General features: G+C 41.5%; 1 protein-coding gene across 1 annotated transcript; it reads left to right on the forward strand.

Moving 5' to 3' along the window:
• The first annotated feature begins 14015 nt into the window (after positions 1-14015).
• On the forward strand, positions 14016-16929 carry LOC133726107 (G-type lectin S-receptor-like serine/threonine-protein kinase At2g19130). Its single transcript, XM_062153584.1, has one exon. It carries the CDS (start codon positions 14243-14245, stop codon positions 16769-16771), a length of 2529 nt encoding a protein of 842 aa, XP_062009568.1. The 5' UTR covers positions 14016-14242; the 3' UTR covers positions 16772-16929.
• The last annotated feature ends 649 nt before the right edge of the window (positions 16930-17578 follow it).

Genomic DNA, 17578 nt, shown 5'->3' on the forward strand with positions numbered 1-17578 from the left:
CAAAGAACACAATTTGCTCAAGGCTAGAAAATCAAGTCATGTCTCAAAAGTTTATGAAGCTATGGGACAAATGCTAGAGTAGAATGTATGTCATGCCATGATTGTCACTTTGATGCACCAAAACCAAGCTTGCACAACAAAACCGTGCTAACCATAAACTCACTAGATTTTCACTCTAATTTTCACACAAGTGTTTAAAGGTTAGCTACACTATCACTCAAACAATCTTATGCAAATGCCGCCATATGCTTGCTTTTCAATCTCATCTCCACGGGTCATGCACAAACCATCTTGGATCAAAAAGGACTTTTATTAGGTTGTAATGAGGCTTAGGGCAAGGGGTTAAAGAAATGAAGTGGATAGGAAATCACAAATTCCAAGCAACTTAGCAAGCAACTCCCTTATTGAGATTTTACGAACTTAGGACCTTAAGATGCTTCATATGATTCACTCTCTTAACCATTCCCCCAAACTTTAAACTAAAAACTATTTATTGATCAACTAGAGAAACTTTCTTTTTGGATTTTCTTTCTTTCTTTCTTTTTTTTTTTTTTTTTTTTTTTTGACTTTCTTTCTTGACTTTCTTGAAATGTAAAGACAAATTACAATTGCACAACAAACATAATACTCCCCCACACTTATTTCTTTTCAAGTACCCCCAAACTTTGTTTCTTGAAGCATCTTGACATACACAATCTCACATTGCTCACTAAGAAAACTTGGAAAGGGTAAGGCTAGTGTTTAAGCTAGAAGGTAAGACATTTGTGGTGCAAAAAAATGAACGGCTAACAAAAGGCACAAATGGGCAATCTAAGGATATTCATCTCTTTAGGACAAGAGCTTGTTTGGCCATGGTGGAATTCCTATTGTCTCAATCATTTCCGCGATGTATTCATGCTTGACAAAAGTTTTGAGAGATATAAAGCAAGTTCTAGAGATACAATTCACAAAAGATTGATCACACATGAAGAATAAAGTGCTAAGAGCTATTAGATGCACTTTCGTTAGGCTCAAAACTCACATTTGTGGTGCAAATAGTTCTCACAAATCTCATCATGCCAACCATATCTCAATGCATCAACTTGACAATCAAAGGTACCAATGGAGTTAAACATAAGTCTCATAACCTTTATTTGAAAAATTGAGTTCACAAGACATAGACATGCTTTCTAGCCCTTTGCAAATCAAGTTCAAGTTTCATCATAGGAGTTGGAAGGAACTAAACACAAACAAAACACACAAAAACTAGAAACAACTAAAAGCTAAAAACAAATTATTATTATTATTTTTTTTTAACAATTTGAATTTATTGAATTTAAACTAGACCTTCCCCCCACACTTGAACTTAACATTGTCCGCAATGTTAAAAAGTGTTTTCTTGAAAGCTTTGCAATGAAAGAGTCAAGCATGGTAAGAAGGAGCATGCGAACTATCACAAAAACAAAGAAGTGACCGGAATTTAAACACAATGAAGTACATAAAGCAAGAAAAAGGTTTAGGAATGCTCCCCCTTGTAGACCATGAAGTTCATTCAATTCACCAACAATCACCAACATGCAAGGCTTTAAGCCCTTGCCTTCCAAGCTAAACTTTAATGGTGTCATTTCTTCAAGAATGGTTCCAAGGGTTTTCCTCCTCCTTCACTTGCATTATGAGCTTGGCTACCTCCAAGTAGGGCTTTGCTTTAAGGACATCTTGCCGGTCCGTTGATTCTTCATTCACTCAAGGGGGCTTCTTGAGACAACCATCTCCCTTGTTTACCTTCTTTGAACTTCCAAGGCAAGCTCCCATGTCAACAAGTGCTCCCTTGAGCAATCCTCCAATTTGTTTCTTCTTCTTGATGGGGGTGAGGAGTGACTCAAAGCCTTGTGAATATGGTAAGACCGGAAGAGGTGCCCAAACTTCTTTCTTATTTTTCCCATCTCCCCTTACTCTTGCCTCTCCATAGTAACCCAAAAAGTAGCATTCATTCATGTCATCCAGAATTTGAAGGGGAGGAAAGATTTGGAACTTGATTTTGTCTCCAAGTACCTTCATACTCATGGTGCCTTTCTTCACATTAATCTTGACACCGGCAGTGGCCATGAAAGCTCTTCCAAAGATAATAGGAAGCTCATTGTCAACCATGGGGGCTTCCTCCATGTCTAGGACTATAAAATCCACCGGTATCACAAACCTTGCAACATTGACAAGCACATTCTCCAAGATTCCTCTAGGATACCTCACGCTTCTATCCGCCAATTGGAGAGTGATTGAAGTTGGTTTCAAAGCTCCTTCAAGACCAAGCTTCTTTAAAGCTGAATAGGGCATTAAATTGATACTTGCCCCAAGATCCATCAAGCAATTGTCAAAAGTAGTTTCTCCAATCTTGCTTGGAATAGTGAAGCTTCCCGGATCTTTGAGCTTTGGTGGAAGCTTTCTTTGAATGATAGCACTCACTTCTTCACAAAGATACTTGCTCATGTTCTTTGAACTTTTTCTTCTTCATGCACATATCCTTCAAGAACTTAGCATAAGATGGGATTGTCTTCACGGCTTCAAGGAGTGGAATGTTTATATGAACCTTCTTGAACAAATCAATCATCTCCCTCAATTGGCTCTCTTTCTTGAGTTTTTTCTCTTGTTGCCATATAGCTTGAGGGTAAGGGAGAGACACTTCTTCTTCTTGCACAATCTTCAAAGGAGGGTTGAAGGTGATACCTCTTTTGAATGGCCTTTCAATTAGAGTAGAATGAGAGGCTTCATTATCATAAGTTCCAACCTTGGCATTGAAATTGTCCTTCAAGGCTTCTTCTTGCTTCTCATCGGCATAAGCATTCTTCTTATCATTCAAAGCTTCTTCTTCACCATCATTGAACCCTAAGATGACTTCTCCATGTGACAACTCTCTTGCTTTCCCCTTTGATCTTCTTTCAAAACCGGGTGGCTCCCTTGGAGTTACATCTTCCTCATTGGTAGGCATGTACACATTGTTCTCCACTTGCCTTCCACTTCTTAAAGTGGTAATAGCTTTGGCTTCATGCCTTGGGTTATTCTCCACTTGGCTTGGAAACACACCTTGCTTCCTTTGACTCAACTCACTAGCTAGTTGCCCCATTTGTACCTCAAGCTTGCTCACACTTTGTTGAATGACATTGATCTTCTCATCTTGCTTTGCTTGATTATTCACAAAGGCCATCATCATTTCTTCAAGGGTAGGTGTCTTTCTTGCTTCTTGAATTGGCACTTGGGGTTGTTGTAGAGGTAGAGGTTGTTGAGGTGGTGCTTGATAAGGTGGTCTAGGGGCATGATAAGAATTGTTTGCTCCGTGATTGTTGAAGTGTGAGCTACTTGCACCTTGATATCCACCTCCTTGCCTTTGGTAACCTTGACCTTGTTCACGGTTTTGATTCCCACCCCAACCAAAATTAGGGTGATTCCTCCACCCGGGATTATAAGTGTTGCTATAAGGATCATTCTTTGGCTTTGTTTGGTAGCCAAGAAGATTGCATTGATCTATCAATTCCGGATACATGTCGCTTTGTGAACACTCCGTTGTGCTATGATACACACTTTCGCAAATCAAGCAAGCTTGTTCCATGGCTTTGACTCCCAAACTAGGCTCCCGAATTTGGCTTGGTGATGCCATTTGATTGAGGGGTCTTCCTTGTGCTTGTAGAATCATGTCAAGCTTCTTTTGCATATCTCCTTCTATCCGCTTCAACTCTTGTTGCATTTGAACACTTGAAATGTCAACATTATACATGCCTCTTCTTTGCTCTTGCTCCCTCATAGGTACTTGTGCACTCTTCATCATCATTGGCTTTCTATCCAAGGCACTATCATAGAGTTGAGAAGATTCACTCATTTCATCTAGGATCTTCACCGCTTCATCTTTGGTCTTGTTCATGAAACATCCCCCACAAGCATTGTCAACTCTCCTCCTTGTATCTTGTGAAAGCCCAGTGTAGAAGGCACTTAGAACCGCTACCTTAGAGAGGCCATGATTGGGAACACCACCTTCTATATCCTTGAATCTCTCCCATGTCTCATAGAATGACTCATTTGGTAGCTCTCGGAAGTTCATCAACTCATTCCTCAATGAATTAGACTTGTGAGGAGGGAAATAGAATTTGAGGAATACCCTTTGCATGTCTTCCCAAGTGTGGATACAACTTGGGGGTAACTTGTACAACCATTTCTTGGCTTTGTCCTTCAATGAAAAGGGATTGGATTTTACACCAATCCCCGGCAACGGCGCCAAAAACTTGTTAGCATTGAAGCCACCCTCAAGTGCAAGAGGTACAAGTTATAGAATAGGGGATTAAGTAAGGATGTCGAACCCACGAGGATTGGTAAATCCTTTCCTAGCTAGGGAAAACCTAAGGAAAAACTAGAAGAATATGCAAATGTACAATCACAAACAAAGGCTCACAAGTGAACCAAAGTTCATGGTGAGTATGTGCAAGATGGTGTGTAGAGATTTGATTTTGATTTTGAGATTGGTTTCTATTCAAATTGAAACAATGAAAGCAAGTAATATAAACTAAGCTAAACTAAACAAGTTGTTATCAAATGGATGGGAGTTAGGGCATCGGGTTTCACCTTTTGCCTCCCTTGCAAGCACTAAAGCAATTGAATATGAATGATGCAAAGTTAATTGTCCAACTACCCTCTTAGCATCCGGATAGGACTACTAAGGCTTAAACTCCTTTCATTTTATTAACTCTAACCGGATAAGTCTAGAGCTAACTACCTAGAGACAAATTCAATTACCGGATAGGTCTCAATCCTTTGCCCCTAAATGCATAAAGCTTAGAGTTTAGATAACCAAGCAAGCAAACCAATCCTATCTCTAGGTGGTTTTAGCTCACTACCCTCACATGCACACATGGTGTGCTTTCATGCTCCCTTTTTGCCTAAAGGTAATCAATCTCTAGGAAAAACTTCATGTCATGGCAAACACATAACTCAAATTGATTAGGTCTAAGTAATGCATTCAACTATTGACTTAGCATGTGAGAATGACAACATGAATTTGCATCAATTTGTAAACAAAAGCATCAATACAAGCAAGTTTGGCTAGGGCTTTCAACCCTAGCCCCAACTAGTTCACTACTCACACATAGCTAGATACACAAGCTTCAACATTCTATTAAACATCAAATAAATAAAGAGATAGAGAGTAAAGGGTGACTATTGATGATGCCGGAAGAGGTGGTGGAGATGGGTCTCCAAGAACATGATGTGGTGGTAGTCACCTCCTTCTCCTTGCTCCAAGCTCTTGATATTGGTAAGAATTGTGAAATTTGGAATCTCTAAGGTGAGTTGTGGTGTTGGGTGGTGGAGGAAATGGAGGTTGTAGTGGTGGGAAATGGAGGTTTTAGAGGTGGAGATGGTGGTTTTAGTGGTGGAAATGGTGGTGTCTTCTCTCTTGAGAAAATGGATATTGGATAGGATGAATATGATTGAATGGAGTCAAGAATGCTGAAGAATTGGTCTCTTGCCTCTCTTTGATCAGCTATGTGTGTCCTCTATGGTCCCAAAGTGTGCAAGAGATGCTCTTACACCATTGTCCCCCAAATGGTCCCAAATTGGCAAGGTGACAAAAGGACAAGGTGAAGGGAGATATTTGAATTTCAAGTGATGGGAGATTCTCATCACCATGGTCCTCCTTTGCTGGAGAAAAGACCCTCCATGAGTGGCGGCTCGCCGGAAAAGTCGGCGGAAAAGTTTGCCGGAAAAATCGCCGGAAAAGTCGATTTGCAATTTTCTTCCAATCTCCGTGTCTTCTTCTCCTAGCTTCAAATCTCCGCATTTCAAGCCTCAAATAGTCATTTTATTCTCGATGCAAGGTTTCCTACAAATAAAAGGAAATGGATTAAAAAGGTCAAAATAGCATGGAAGACAAATCAATTTTCATAATTATGGGGCACAATTGCATAAGTTATTTGTGACTCAACAAGCGGCAGAATCCTCAGAGTGGCTTTCCACACTTTCATGCTCCGAGGAGTTGTCATCGGAGATCGTTATTAGATTGGTAGGACCTTGCAGATGCTCTGTAGATGTGGGAGACGGAAGAGGCGCCACGGGGTTAGTTGATGCTTGAACTAGCGAGAGAGTTGGCTTTTCTGCAGCAGCTGAGGATCTAGCCTCGCTCAGGCGAGAGGGATCAGTGGTCCTCTGACGGACCTGTCAAAAGATACATAATGAAGATCGTGCCCAGATTCTAAAATATAAATAAAATAAAATAGGGCCAGAGCTTACCAGCCGCATTGACAGAGGCTCGTCATCCTCAAAGTCCTCTTCAGCAATTTGGGAGCGACCGCGTTTGCAAGTATGAGCAGCAATTACCTGCACAGAAGAGGAATCACAACTCAGAAAATAGAAGGGGTATGGAAAGCCAAATGTGCAAAGTCAGAATTAGTCTGGGGCAGTTTACCTCAACAAGGCTCACATCGTCATCATCAGAGGACTCCCCTTCAAGAGGCTCCTCGGCTACTGCCTTCTGTTTCCCGGCCTGAGTAGAGGCTGCCCTGCTCCGGTTGGTACGCTAGAAATAAAACAAATGTACTTAGCAATAAGGATTGATACTCAAGCCAAGGAAAAGAAATGGTGAGGGAAGTTGGAAACTTACTGATGCCCATTGTTCACGAATCTGTATTCCCGGTTGTGCTTGCCGCGAGGGCCTTTGTGGCTGCGGGGGCGAAACAGGTTAATGTTGCGGAGGAGCAGGAACAGGAGGCGGAGCCTCGCCAACATAATATTGTTCAAGGATGTCGCTGTCCACGGCAAAAGGATGTTCCAAGTCGCGGAAAAGGATGGCGAAAAGGTCACAGTTATTCATGCCCCAACAGTTCACTGACACTTCTTTCCACCAATCAGCATAGTCATCATCGACATTCTTAAGGGGGTATAGCGCTCTGACCCAAGGGGGAATCACTATCAAAGTAAACTGACTCTGAAAGGGGGCAGACTCAGGCGGAGCTAATCTCCGCCAAGAGGTGTAGTAATTGGCAGAATCAACCAGAGGCCGGCCAGGGTACCAACTGGGCCAACCCAAATTGACGAGCAAAGTGATTGGGTGCATAAAGTTCGTAACTTAGTTCATCCGTGGCCAATTGAATGTCGGAGCAAGAAATAGTGCGGCGAAACATCATCATAGCCTCTTCACGATGACCCGGGCGAGGAAGAAACCCATTTGCCAATATCGCGGGGAATCTTCTATTTACCACCAACTTCACATCCGGCATCTCATCCAGAAGATACAAAAACAAGAAACACTCGGAAAATGCCGGAGATTCATACCTTCCCTCGCGGCAGAGCCACCGGCCCAACAGAACGTCATTTGGAGGCACTGCTGGCACGTTTGGTCGGCGAAAATGTGGGAAATAAGTCTGGAGCCAGAAATCCAGAATCCAGAAGGGGCCTGAGGATTGGACTTCGAATGGATGCATAGCGACTTGATAAAGGGCTCGATAAAGCGAACCCAGAACCGGTTGACCAAGGCCAACGACTGTGCCATTATAAAGAGCAGTGGCCAAAGAGGACCAAGTGCCAGTTGGTTTACCAGCAGAAGTACAAAAAATAAACTTACAGAGCCACCACTCGAGGAAGGCAATTCCCCCGGTTTCGTCATGATGTCCGCGGTAATAATTTCGCCAAGACGGGTAAGATCTGCTATGAATACTACGACCAGTCTGAGTCATCTGCAGCGGGAATTTCTCGTCATCAAATTTGCCTTGAACATACGGTGCCGCATGGATGGGTAGGCTCGTGATAGCGAGAATATCCAATAAGGAAATACTCATCTGCCCAAAGCGGAAATCAAAAGTGTTGCTGGCGGTGTTCCAGAAGCAAAAGGCCGCGGCGAGAGGAGCGCGATTAAGGCCGCCGGGAATTTGAAGACATAAGTCAATAGCATCCGCAATGCCTACTGCGCGCCAGCGGGCCAAATCTCAGGCACGAACCTCATTGTACCAGGCTACATCAGGAGGTTGGATTGAGAGCCAGAAACCAATTTTGACTCTATGATGTTTCTGGCCCCAACCTCCAAGATCGGCAGGAGACCGCCGAAGAGCCACTATGGGACGGCGGATGGGAAACCCATAATAGGCCATAGCATCATCTGGCAAACGATCGCGAGGTGTGGGACCCAGACTCGCTTGACTATCACCGCCACCAAAGCCCATCAGTCGACTTCTCTCCTCTCCGGTCTGACTTCTACATCGAACACTCATGTTAGTCCGCCAGGTGAATGCGGCTTTCTCAGTGATTTCATCTGCCTGATCGATAACGAATGGTTTCTTGGATGCCATTTCTAGGTTGTGAGGAACACTTCTCCATTACACCTTGATTTATAGCTCAGATCTTTTTGAGATTAATTTATTAGCTGGGCCAGTGAGTGGCCCTAGTTGATAATTAATGAATCATTATTCCATCTTGAGAATTGCATTTAAGGCGACAGTGAAGATATTCCACCTTTTCCTACCACCGCAGGGCCAGCTTAGTGGCTTGATGTTTTTTAAATAAAACATGATTAAAACCGATGCGGTTTTAGATGCTAAAGCTGCAGCAAATATGGTGGTTTCACTTGGTCACACGTCATGATGTCGATAACCAGGATCCAATCATCCTCTTCGGCATAAGACTCGCGAATGATTAAATGACAGCAAACAGTTTGCTATTCTGCATCTTATTTCGCCAAGTACTATAGGCCTTGATCTAGCCAGGAAAGCGGCTCCAACACCTACATTTGAGAAAATCAACAGAGAGCCAGCGAACAAGGCAGATACTTGTTGCTATACACATGGCGAAACTACCACCAAGGAAGAGAAGGATCCTCATTCACGATCAAAAGCAGTCTCCTTCGCATGGGGGGCACGCTAAAGTTCTGATCTCCTACAACCTGCCCAAGTTTCGCCAGATCCATGGGGGGCAATAAAGTTGGCAAAGGAAGCGTCAGTTCATGAGAAAGGCAATTCAGTAGTGGCATTCAAGCTTTATGGCCTATTTAGAGGCCTATATGGAAACAGTCAAGCCAATACAAGTGGCTTTGGAGCAACAACATTATAAGAGTAGTGTTGATTCGAGACCCCTTCAGTCAAGACGAAGACCTTTGACTTCGAGGTCTGGGGGGCAATGTTTGGACCCAAAATGAGCATTTTGGCCTGACAAGACACGTCTTGGAGAAATTGAGCCAATGTCAGTGGCTCAAGCTATATATTGTCGACAAGTTCGAAATATATATTTAGAGGCTAAAGCAAGCCTACTATGGAAGCATGGAAGCATGAAAAGTCAACTTTAGCACATTTTCCTACTTCGGCTAGGAGAAACCGAGCTAAACAAGGAAGGAGGGGCGGCAGACTAACCAAAAGAAATTGAAATGAGCTAAAACTTTCTAAATTAAATCTAGAAATCCCAAGGATCATTTCTTATGAAGAGTGACAGAGCTAGTTTTGAGTGGAAGACCTTCAAACAATCAGTCCAATTTTCTACAGAAGCAAAACTGGAAAACTGGACCTGTAAGAGGTCCAGCAGCATTTCCAGCCCAACCGCATGGAATAAAGCTCTGAAAATTTGTTAGGATGATCTACACTCATAGTGGAAGATTTTTTATGAAGAAGTCGAAGGCTCATTCTGAAGTCTTGTTGGAGAAATAATTGAAGGAATAAAGGGGCAGAAACTGACCTAAAACCAGCTCAATATTCACATGTTTATGTTTCCTACCCACATGAAGAAAGCTAGATGCTTTTCTTTTTTTCCTTGGATATATTTTTCTACTACAATCTCTTTAATAGATCATCATCACTTTCATGTTTCTGCACCTTCATGCTTTGCTTTCATTTCATCATTTCTCTATCTTTTCCATATTTTACAAATCACTTTCATACTCCACTTTCATTATTTTTTTTCCACTCATCATTTCACTCTTCTTTTTCTTCCCTATATAAACACCTTCTCCTCTCATTCTAAGATACACATTCACAACATCAAAACATCTCTAAGATGATCTAAGTTCTCTCTAGAGCAACCTCTCTAAGAGCAACTCCTCTCCTTCTCTTTCTCTTACCGGTGATCACACTCCTAGTCCTAGTCTTCTCAGAAGCCGACTTTCAGTTCCACCAAACCCTCTGCCAACGTACTTCGGTCCTAGTCTCCTCGGGAGCCGACGGTAGTGCCGCAACCACAACGGTTACAGAACCAGCCAAGCAAGGGTAACGCCCTAGCAACCCAGCCAAGCTAAAGTCACGCTTTAGCAAGTTCTCCTCACTTCCCAGTGGTTCTCGCTCTGCTCGATCTACAACATCGAGTATCGATTGTAATTTTCAAGAAGCTCAGCAAAAGTCCTCGCCACGAGGCACAAAGAATCCCGCGACGAGGTTGGTGTTTGGCTCCAATTTTGCTGCAGCTGGTCAACAGTCTCTTTTCTTGCGCGGGCGTGCCAGCACCGTTAGGGTGCGGTCGTCGGGGATGTCCCTTGACCTGACTTCTTTCAAGCGATTGTAGACGAGGAGAGCACCAACCTCGTCGTGGGATTCTTTGTGCCTCGTGGTGAGGACTTTGCTGAAGTTTCTTCTTGTTCACAAGTCGATACTCAATATTGCAGATTGAGCAGAGCGAAATCACCGGGAAGTATTGAGATCTTGCTAAAGCGTGACTTTAGTGGTTCTCGCTCTGCTCGATCTACAACATCGAGTATCGATTGTGATTTTCAAGAAGCTCAGCAAAAGTCCTCGCCACGAGGCACAAAGAATCCCGCGACGAGGTTGGTGCTCTCCTCGTCTACAATCGCTCGACAGAAGTCAGGTCAAGGGACACCCCCGACGACCGCACCCGACGGTGCTGGCACGCCCGCGCAAGAAAAGAGACTGTTGACCAGCTGCAACAAAATTGGAGCCAAACAGTAGTAAGAGAACTACTGTGATACATAGAAACAGACCACCTATATTCGAACTAACCGCTCACTTATTTAAAAGCGAGCCTATAAACTATGGAGAATAGCAAGACATAGTAAATAGGCCCTTACCACAATTACCTATATCTTTTCCTTGCCCTTAGAACTAGGGCTAAGAGGATTGTACACACCAATTTTCGAACCAGGCCCAATCCCAAACCCAAATCCCAGTTTCTTGATTGATGAGCCCTAGCCCATTGTGAGGCTTCGTCGGCATAGCCAAATTCGCCGGCGTTGTGCCATTGCACTTCCCGAGCGGGATCAAGTTTTCCAAGCCAACAAAGAAAAAAAAGAGGCCAAAGAATCCAGCCTGACCCTGCAGTAGTCTCCATCAACCTCCGCCACGGATCCCCTTATGGTGCGCAAATCGAAGAAACCATTTACGCAGGCAAGTCAAACCCACCCACTGCTCAATGAGTGATCGATGGCCTGTGAGGGTGGAACGCCAGGAGCCCAAAAAAGCATTCTAATTTACTATGGGCACCCCGAAAAGAGTTACCCATGCTCTTAGCCAGGATGCCGGATCGACAACTACCTGCATCTCAACCATCTTTATCGCTGCACCAGGTTCAACGCCACCGCCACCATGGATCGCCTTCATGCCATCATAACTACTGCTATTAAGAGCCGGCCTAATCACCGTAATTCCCTTCCAAATTGCAGGAAACATATCCAACCCGGGTATAATCCAATTCTGACTCAGGACGCCGCCAAAGATCAGCAGCGACCAGGCAAATTGATGGTGGCCACCATCCCGAGGTAGACCAGATGCTCCACCATGTCCAGTACCAACAGTAGTAGATCGAGGCTGTTGGGATTGAAGTGGAAAAGAAATTGATGATGAGGATTGGATAATGGGGACGACCGGATGCACGCGTCTTGATATGTCAACAGGGCCGGAGCTGCTGTGATCGATGCCGCAACAAGGTTGCAGCGTTAGGGTAAGCGCAATGAGGAGCGCCGTTAGAGAGAGAATAGGGTTTTCCATCCTCTTATAAACTCTCGGCTGCTTTACGATGCATGTGTTGAATCTATGCTTATTGACTTATAGATAGTTAGAATTGTATCATTACGCGAGCATTTCTAGTTAAAGATGAAGTCGATCTACTGAATCCGAAAACACGCCAAATAATAGTCAAACACCAGAAATTGTATCACTGTTTGTACCTATTTTTGGAAAATCGGACCATAAATATTTGGCCGGATGAGGAAATAATGGTATTTTTATTGATGGTATCTCAATAAAATTTAATTTTATGAGATTTTGTTAGGTACTAAATATTGGAGAAGAAATTGGAAGGAAAAGAGATAATGGTGATAATTATTTCTTAGAATAATTAATCCGAGATTTTATTGAATTTAAAGGCATTGAAGACAATATTGCATATTTAAAAAGAAGTCGAGCATAATGGAGCCCCAAGAAGGAAGTAATAATAGTGTGATTAAAAGCAATATTGAGCATATCTTGATTTTGGTCATTAACACTGATATATATCATTTAATTTAATTGTTCTTTCTTCATAAATCTTATGTTTGTAATTGTATAAATATGACTCTCCTAGCTCTTTGTAAAAGGTCCCCGACCAACACAACTTAATTTCAATACATCAAATTTTCTACAATATAGTCATCAAAAAAAAAAATTCTCTACAATATCTTTTCATTCTTGCTCTAGCCTAGTTAAATTTTTATTGCTTTCTTTACATTATGCACTATATCTTTCCTGCAATTTACTTTTCAGTCTCTTTAAATTTTCTGTAATTTAAATTCTCGCATTTAGATTATTGCTCTTTTACTTTCCGCATGCACTTTATTTCTCTCAAACTTATGTCAAAAAAAATTAAAAAAACAAAGTTGGTGGAAAATGCCGAAAGTCTTTGCAACAAAGGCAAGAGAACCCAGTGACCGAAACAGTTCCTTCCTCGGCCCACAGTCACTATAAAGAAGTCAGATCAAGCACAAATCATATCAAAATCTTGCTTGACCAATCACCTACGAGTTGGCACACCTGCGCATAAGGACAATTGAACCATAAGTCCCTCGGCCTCTAATTTAGGCTGAGACAATTTTGAGGCAAACAATCACTACGCAAACATGACCAACTACAGATGAAGTCTACTAAATCTGAAAACATCCCAAATTTTGGTCAAACCACCAAGAACTTTAAAGCATTTAGAAGCCTTATGAAATATAAAAACAAAAACAAACTGGGTCCTAAAAGTAAGAAAAAAAAATCCAAAATAACTTAAATGAAGTAATTCTTTTTTCTTTTTTTTTTAAATATGAAGTAATTCCTTTAATAATATTGAGTTTTGTATATAAAAAAAAAATCTGTATCATTATTTAACTTAACTAGTACAGTGGTACACACTCATCACACTACAAAACCAAGAACCGGAGCCTCCTAAACTTCAGAACCCCCAAAACCCCAGAAAACCCACCAAACCGAAAAAACCCCAAGGCACACAATTCTTGGTTCTTCAAGCTCTCCCCCACTGCGCACGCTTTGCAATCTTGCTCAGGTACCTCTCTGCAATTATTTACCTCACGTTTTTGCAATGCAATCGATAATGGTTTCAATATTCATTATAAACACCAAATGAAGGGCTCAGATTGCTTCCGTGTGATTCCATTGATGATTATTGGTGAACCGCCATCTTCAAGTTGCAAAGACCTCTTCATTAGGATTGTGAAAGATTCTGGTCCAGAAGAAAGGGATACCAATTACCTAATCCTGTCATTCAACAACAAAAATCAGCATGAAAAAGCCAAAAATCCAAGAAAGTGTATAGCCTATCCGATACGGCGGAATTCTAAGGAAAAATCTGGTTGTGGGTCCAATTTCCAGATTTTTGCTCATATGTTAGATTCATATTTACCCTTTTACCATATAATAGGATTTGACTTGGTCATTTGCGGCGACAAAGCTTCTAGTGCTTCAAAATTATTCACATACCACATTGCTGTGTGTTCCAATAATGTTCGTTGGTTCATATTCCATGGTTGACCCCATGCAATCAGAAAAATTTACTTGCATAAAGAATGAAGCTTGGTGTTTTTTTGTTGCATGAAAAGAGTGGAGGTTTATAGTGGGATTTGAGAAAACAGGAAAAGATCATCTTTGACTTTTAGCCGTAGAGGACTTGGGACCTGTACAGCTGCCAAGTCGTCCACTCTTGCAAATGACCAAAACGTGGGGTAGAAATTTTCTAGTCCTGTCTCTCTTCATTCATTGACTCATTAAATTTGAGTTCTGGGACCAAATACCAGTATATCTACCTTGTCTGCAAATATTTCTCTGCAGCCATGGAGTCCAAAACAAACCCAAAATTCTTGCTTTCCTTGCTTTTCTTAAGCCTATGCCTCGAGTCCCATATCTGCTATGGAGCTGACACCATCACAGCAAACCAGTCTCTCTCTGGTGACAGAACCATTGTTTCAGCTGGTGAGAAATTTGAACTGGGTTTCTTCAAGGCAGGTAATACTTCAAACTACTACATAGGCATGTGGTACTACAAGAAATTAGTGTCTTTGCAAACCATAGTCTGGGTGGCCAATAGGGAGAATCCAGTCTCTGATAGATTTTCTTCAGAGTTGAGAATTTCAGATGGTAATCTGGTGCTGTTTAATGAGTCCAAAACCCATATTTGGTCCACAAATGTCAGTTCAAGTTCAGTTTCTTCTATACATGTAGTTCTTTCAGATAATGGAAACCTTGTGCTAAGAGCTGGGTCTGATTCATCTTTGCCTTTATGGCAAAGTTTTGATTATCCAGCTCATACTTGGCTACCAGGAGCTAGAATTGGGTTCAACACTGTTACAAACCAAACCCAAGTCCTGACTTCATGGAAGAATTCTGATGATCCTGCACCGGGTCTTTTCTCTCTTGAGCTTGACCCGAATGGAAGCGATGCATATTTCATACTGTGGAATAGGTCTATTCGGTATTGGACTAGTGGAGCTTGGGATCCAAACAATCGTATTTTCAGTTTGGTTCCTGAGATGAGGCTTAACTATATCTACAACTTCAGCTATGTTAAAAACAAAAATGAGAGCTACTTCACCTATTCTGTTTATGATCCTAGCACCACATCTCGATTCATAATGGATGTATCGGGTCAGATTAAGCAAGTGTCCTGGTTGAAAACTGGGGGGTGGAACTTGTTTTGGTCTCAACCAAGGAAACAATGTGAGGTTTATGCTTATTGTGGGGCATTTGGCAGTTGCAATGAGATTTCTCGGCCATTCTGTAATTGTTTGAATGGTTTTGAGCCGAAATCGAAGGTGGACTGGGATTTGCAGGATTATTCTGGTGGCTGCAAAAGACGGACTACGCTGAATTGTGGGAATGGTACCAATGGTACTACTGATAATGGAAAGAAACTGAAGAAAGACCGTTTTCGAGAACTGACTAGCATGTCATTGCCTGTGGGTGGTCAATCTGTGGAGTTTGGGAGTACTTCTTCGCAATGTGAATCTTTTTGCTTCAATAATTGCAGTTGCACTGCTTATGCATATGTCAACAATAATTGTTCAATTTGGTCTGGAGAGCTCTTGAGTCTGCAACAACTCACAGCAGATGACGGTAATGGAAAAACTTTGAACCTCAGACTTGCAGCTTCCGAGTTTAAGGATCCGAAAAGTAAAAAGGGATTGATTATCGGTGTTACAGTAGGCTCAGCTGTTGGGATAGCAGTTCTTTTAGGCCTTATTGTGGTTGCGGTGTTGAGAAACAGAAATAGAGTGATTGGAAAATCAGTGGAGGGTTCATTGGTGGCATTTGAGTATAGAGATCTTCAAGAAGTAACAAAGAACTTCTCGGAGAAATTGGGGGGAGGAGGTTTTGGTTCTGTCTTCAAGGGCACAATGCCTGATTCATCAGTCATAGCAGTGAAGAAGCTCGAAAGTGTTAGCCAAGGAGAGAAGCAATTCAGAACAGAAGTCAGCACAATTGGGACAATCCAACATGTCAATCTCGTTCGGCTTCGTGGGTTCTGCTCTGAAGGTGCCAAGAGGTTGTTGGTCTATGATTACATGCCTAATGGATCTCTGGATGCTCACCTTTTCAATCAGCCAAGCGATGTTTTGGAGTGGAATACAAGATACCAAATTGCTCTGGGGACAGCAAGAGGGTTGGCTTATCTTCATGAGAAATGTAGAGATTGTATCATACATTGCGACATAAAGCCAGAAAACATTCTCCTAGATACTGAACTTTGTCCCAAAGTTGCTGACTTTGGCCTGGCAAAGCTTGTTGGAAGAGAGTTCAGCCGAGTCCTGACCACAATGAGAGGCACACGAGGCTATCTTGCACCAGAGTGGATTTCAGGAGTGGCAGTCACAGCAAAAGCTGATGTTTTCAGCTACGGAATGATGCTCTTTGAAATTGTATCAGGAAGACGAAACTCTGAGCCATCTGAAGACGGCAAAGTTAGATTCTTCCCAACTTGGGCTGCTGGCGTGGTCACGAGTAACGAAGAAGGCGATGTGCTGAGCCTATTGGACCCGAAATTAGGGAGAAATGGTGATGCGGAAGAGATCATGAGGGTTCTTAGAGTTGCTTGCTGGTGTGTCCAAGATGATGAGGCTCATAGACCATCAATGGGTCAAGTGGTGCAGATTCTCGAGGGGGTTTTGGATGTGAACATGCCCTGGATTCCAAGATCACTCCAACTCTTTGGAGATAGCCAGCACATAGTTTTCTTCACAGAGTCATCTTCAAGCCAGAGCTCACATGCACCGAGCAATAACATATCAACAGCTTCATCTCAGACCAAGAGCGCTGCATCTTCAACTGTCTCCAAGAGATCTGAAGATCATCAAACGAGCACATAATGGCCTTTTCCTCTTGGTCATTTGGTTTGATCCGCAAGTAATTGTCGGATATATGTAATTGTATTATTGTTTAGTTATTAGTATGATATTTCAACCAAAAATAAAGTTATTGTATGATATTGTAGTTTTATTTTTACTTATTATTATTATTATTATTATTTTTTTTTTTTTTTTTTTTTAAGAATATGATATTGTAGTATTCTTTTGAGCGTTTAACATGATATTGTATTATTGCTTGGCTCTAAATCAAAGTTTCCAATATAGTTGTGGTGTCCATGTCTGTCTGATTTAGTATACGACTATATACCATTTTATAAATTATACTAGCATTTTTCCACACATGCTCTGCATGTGCAAGTTATTCATTTTTTTTTTTTCAGAAAATAAAAAAGAAAAAGTTGGTTATTGCAGAGAAAAGAAAATGGAAGAGAGAAAAGTGGGTTGTGGATATTTTTTTTTCAAATTTTTTTAATAAAAATACATTTTGTAAATGTCTTAATTATCCTTGTGATTTAATTAATTCTCAAAGTTTATTAATCTTCTAGGGTCAATTTTGTCAAAATTTTAGATTTTGGCTAACAAAGTCTCTTCTCTTAATAATAGTATAGATATATCCAGGTTTTTATTTTATTTCAATTAAAAGATTGGTTTATTATTATTACTATTTATTTATTTCTAAGTCTACACTCTTTTTGACTTTGTTTGTGCATTTAAAACTCTGGATTGCTCTACAATGCATAAATATTATTACACTATTGAAATTATGCTTGTTGACTTATAGATAGTTAGTAATTGTATCATTATGCG

The sequence above is a fragment of the Rosa rugosa genome, chromosome 1 (genome assembly GCF_958449725.1).
Source record: "Rosa rugosa chromosome 1, drRosRugo1.1, whole genome shotgun sequence".
Classification (NCBI taxonomy): Eukaryota; Viridiplantae; Streptophyta; class Magnoliopsida; order Rosales; family Rosaceae; genus Rosa; species Rosa rugosa.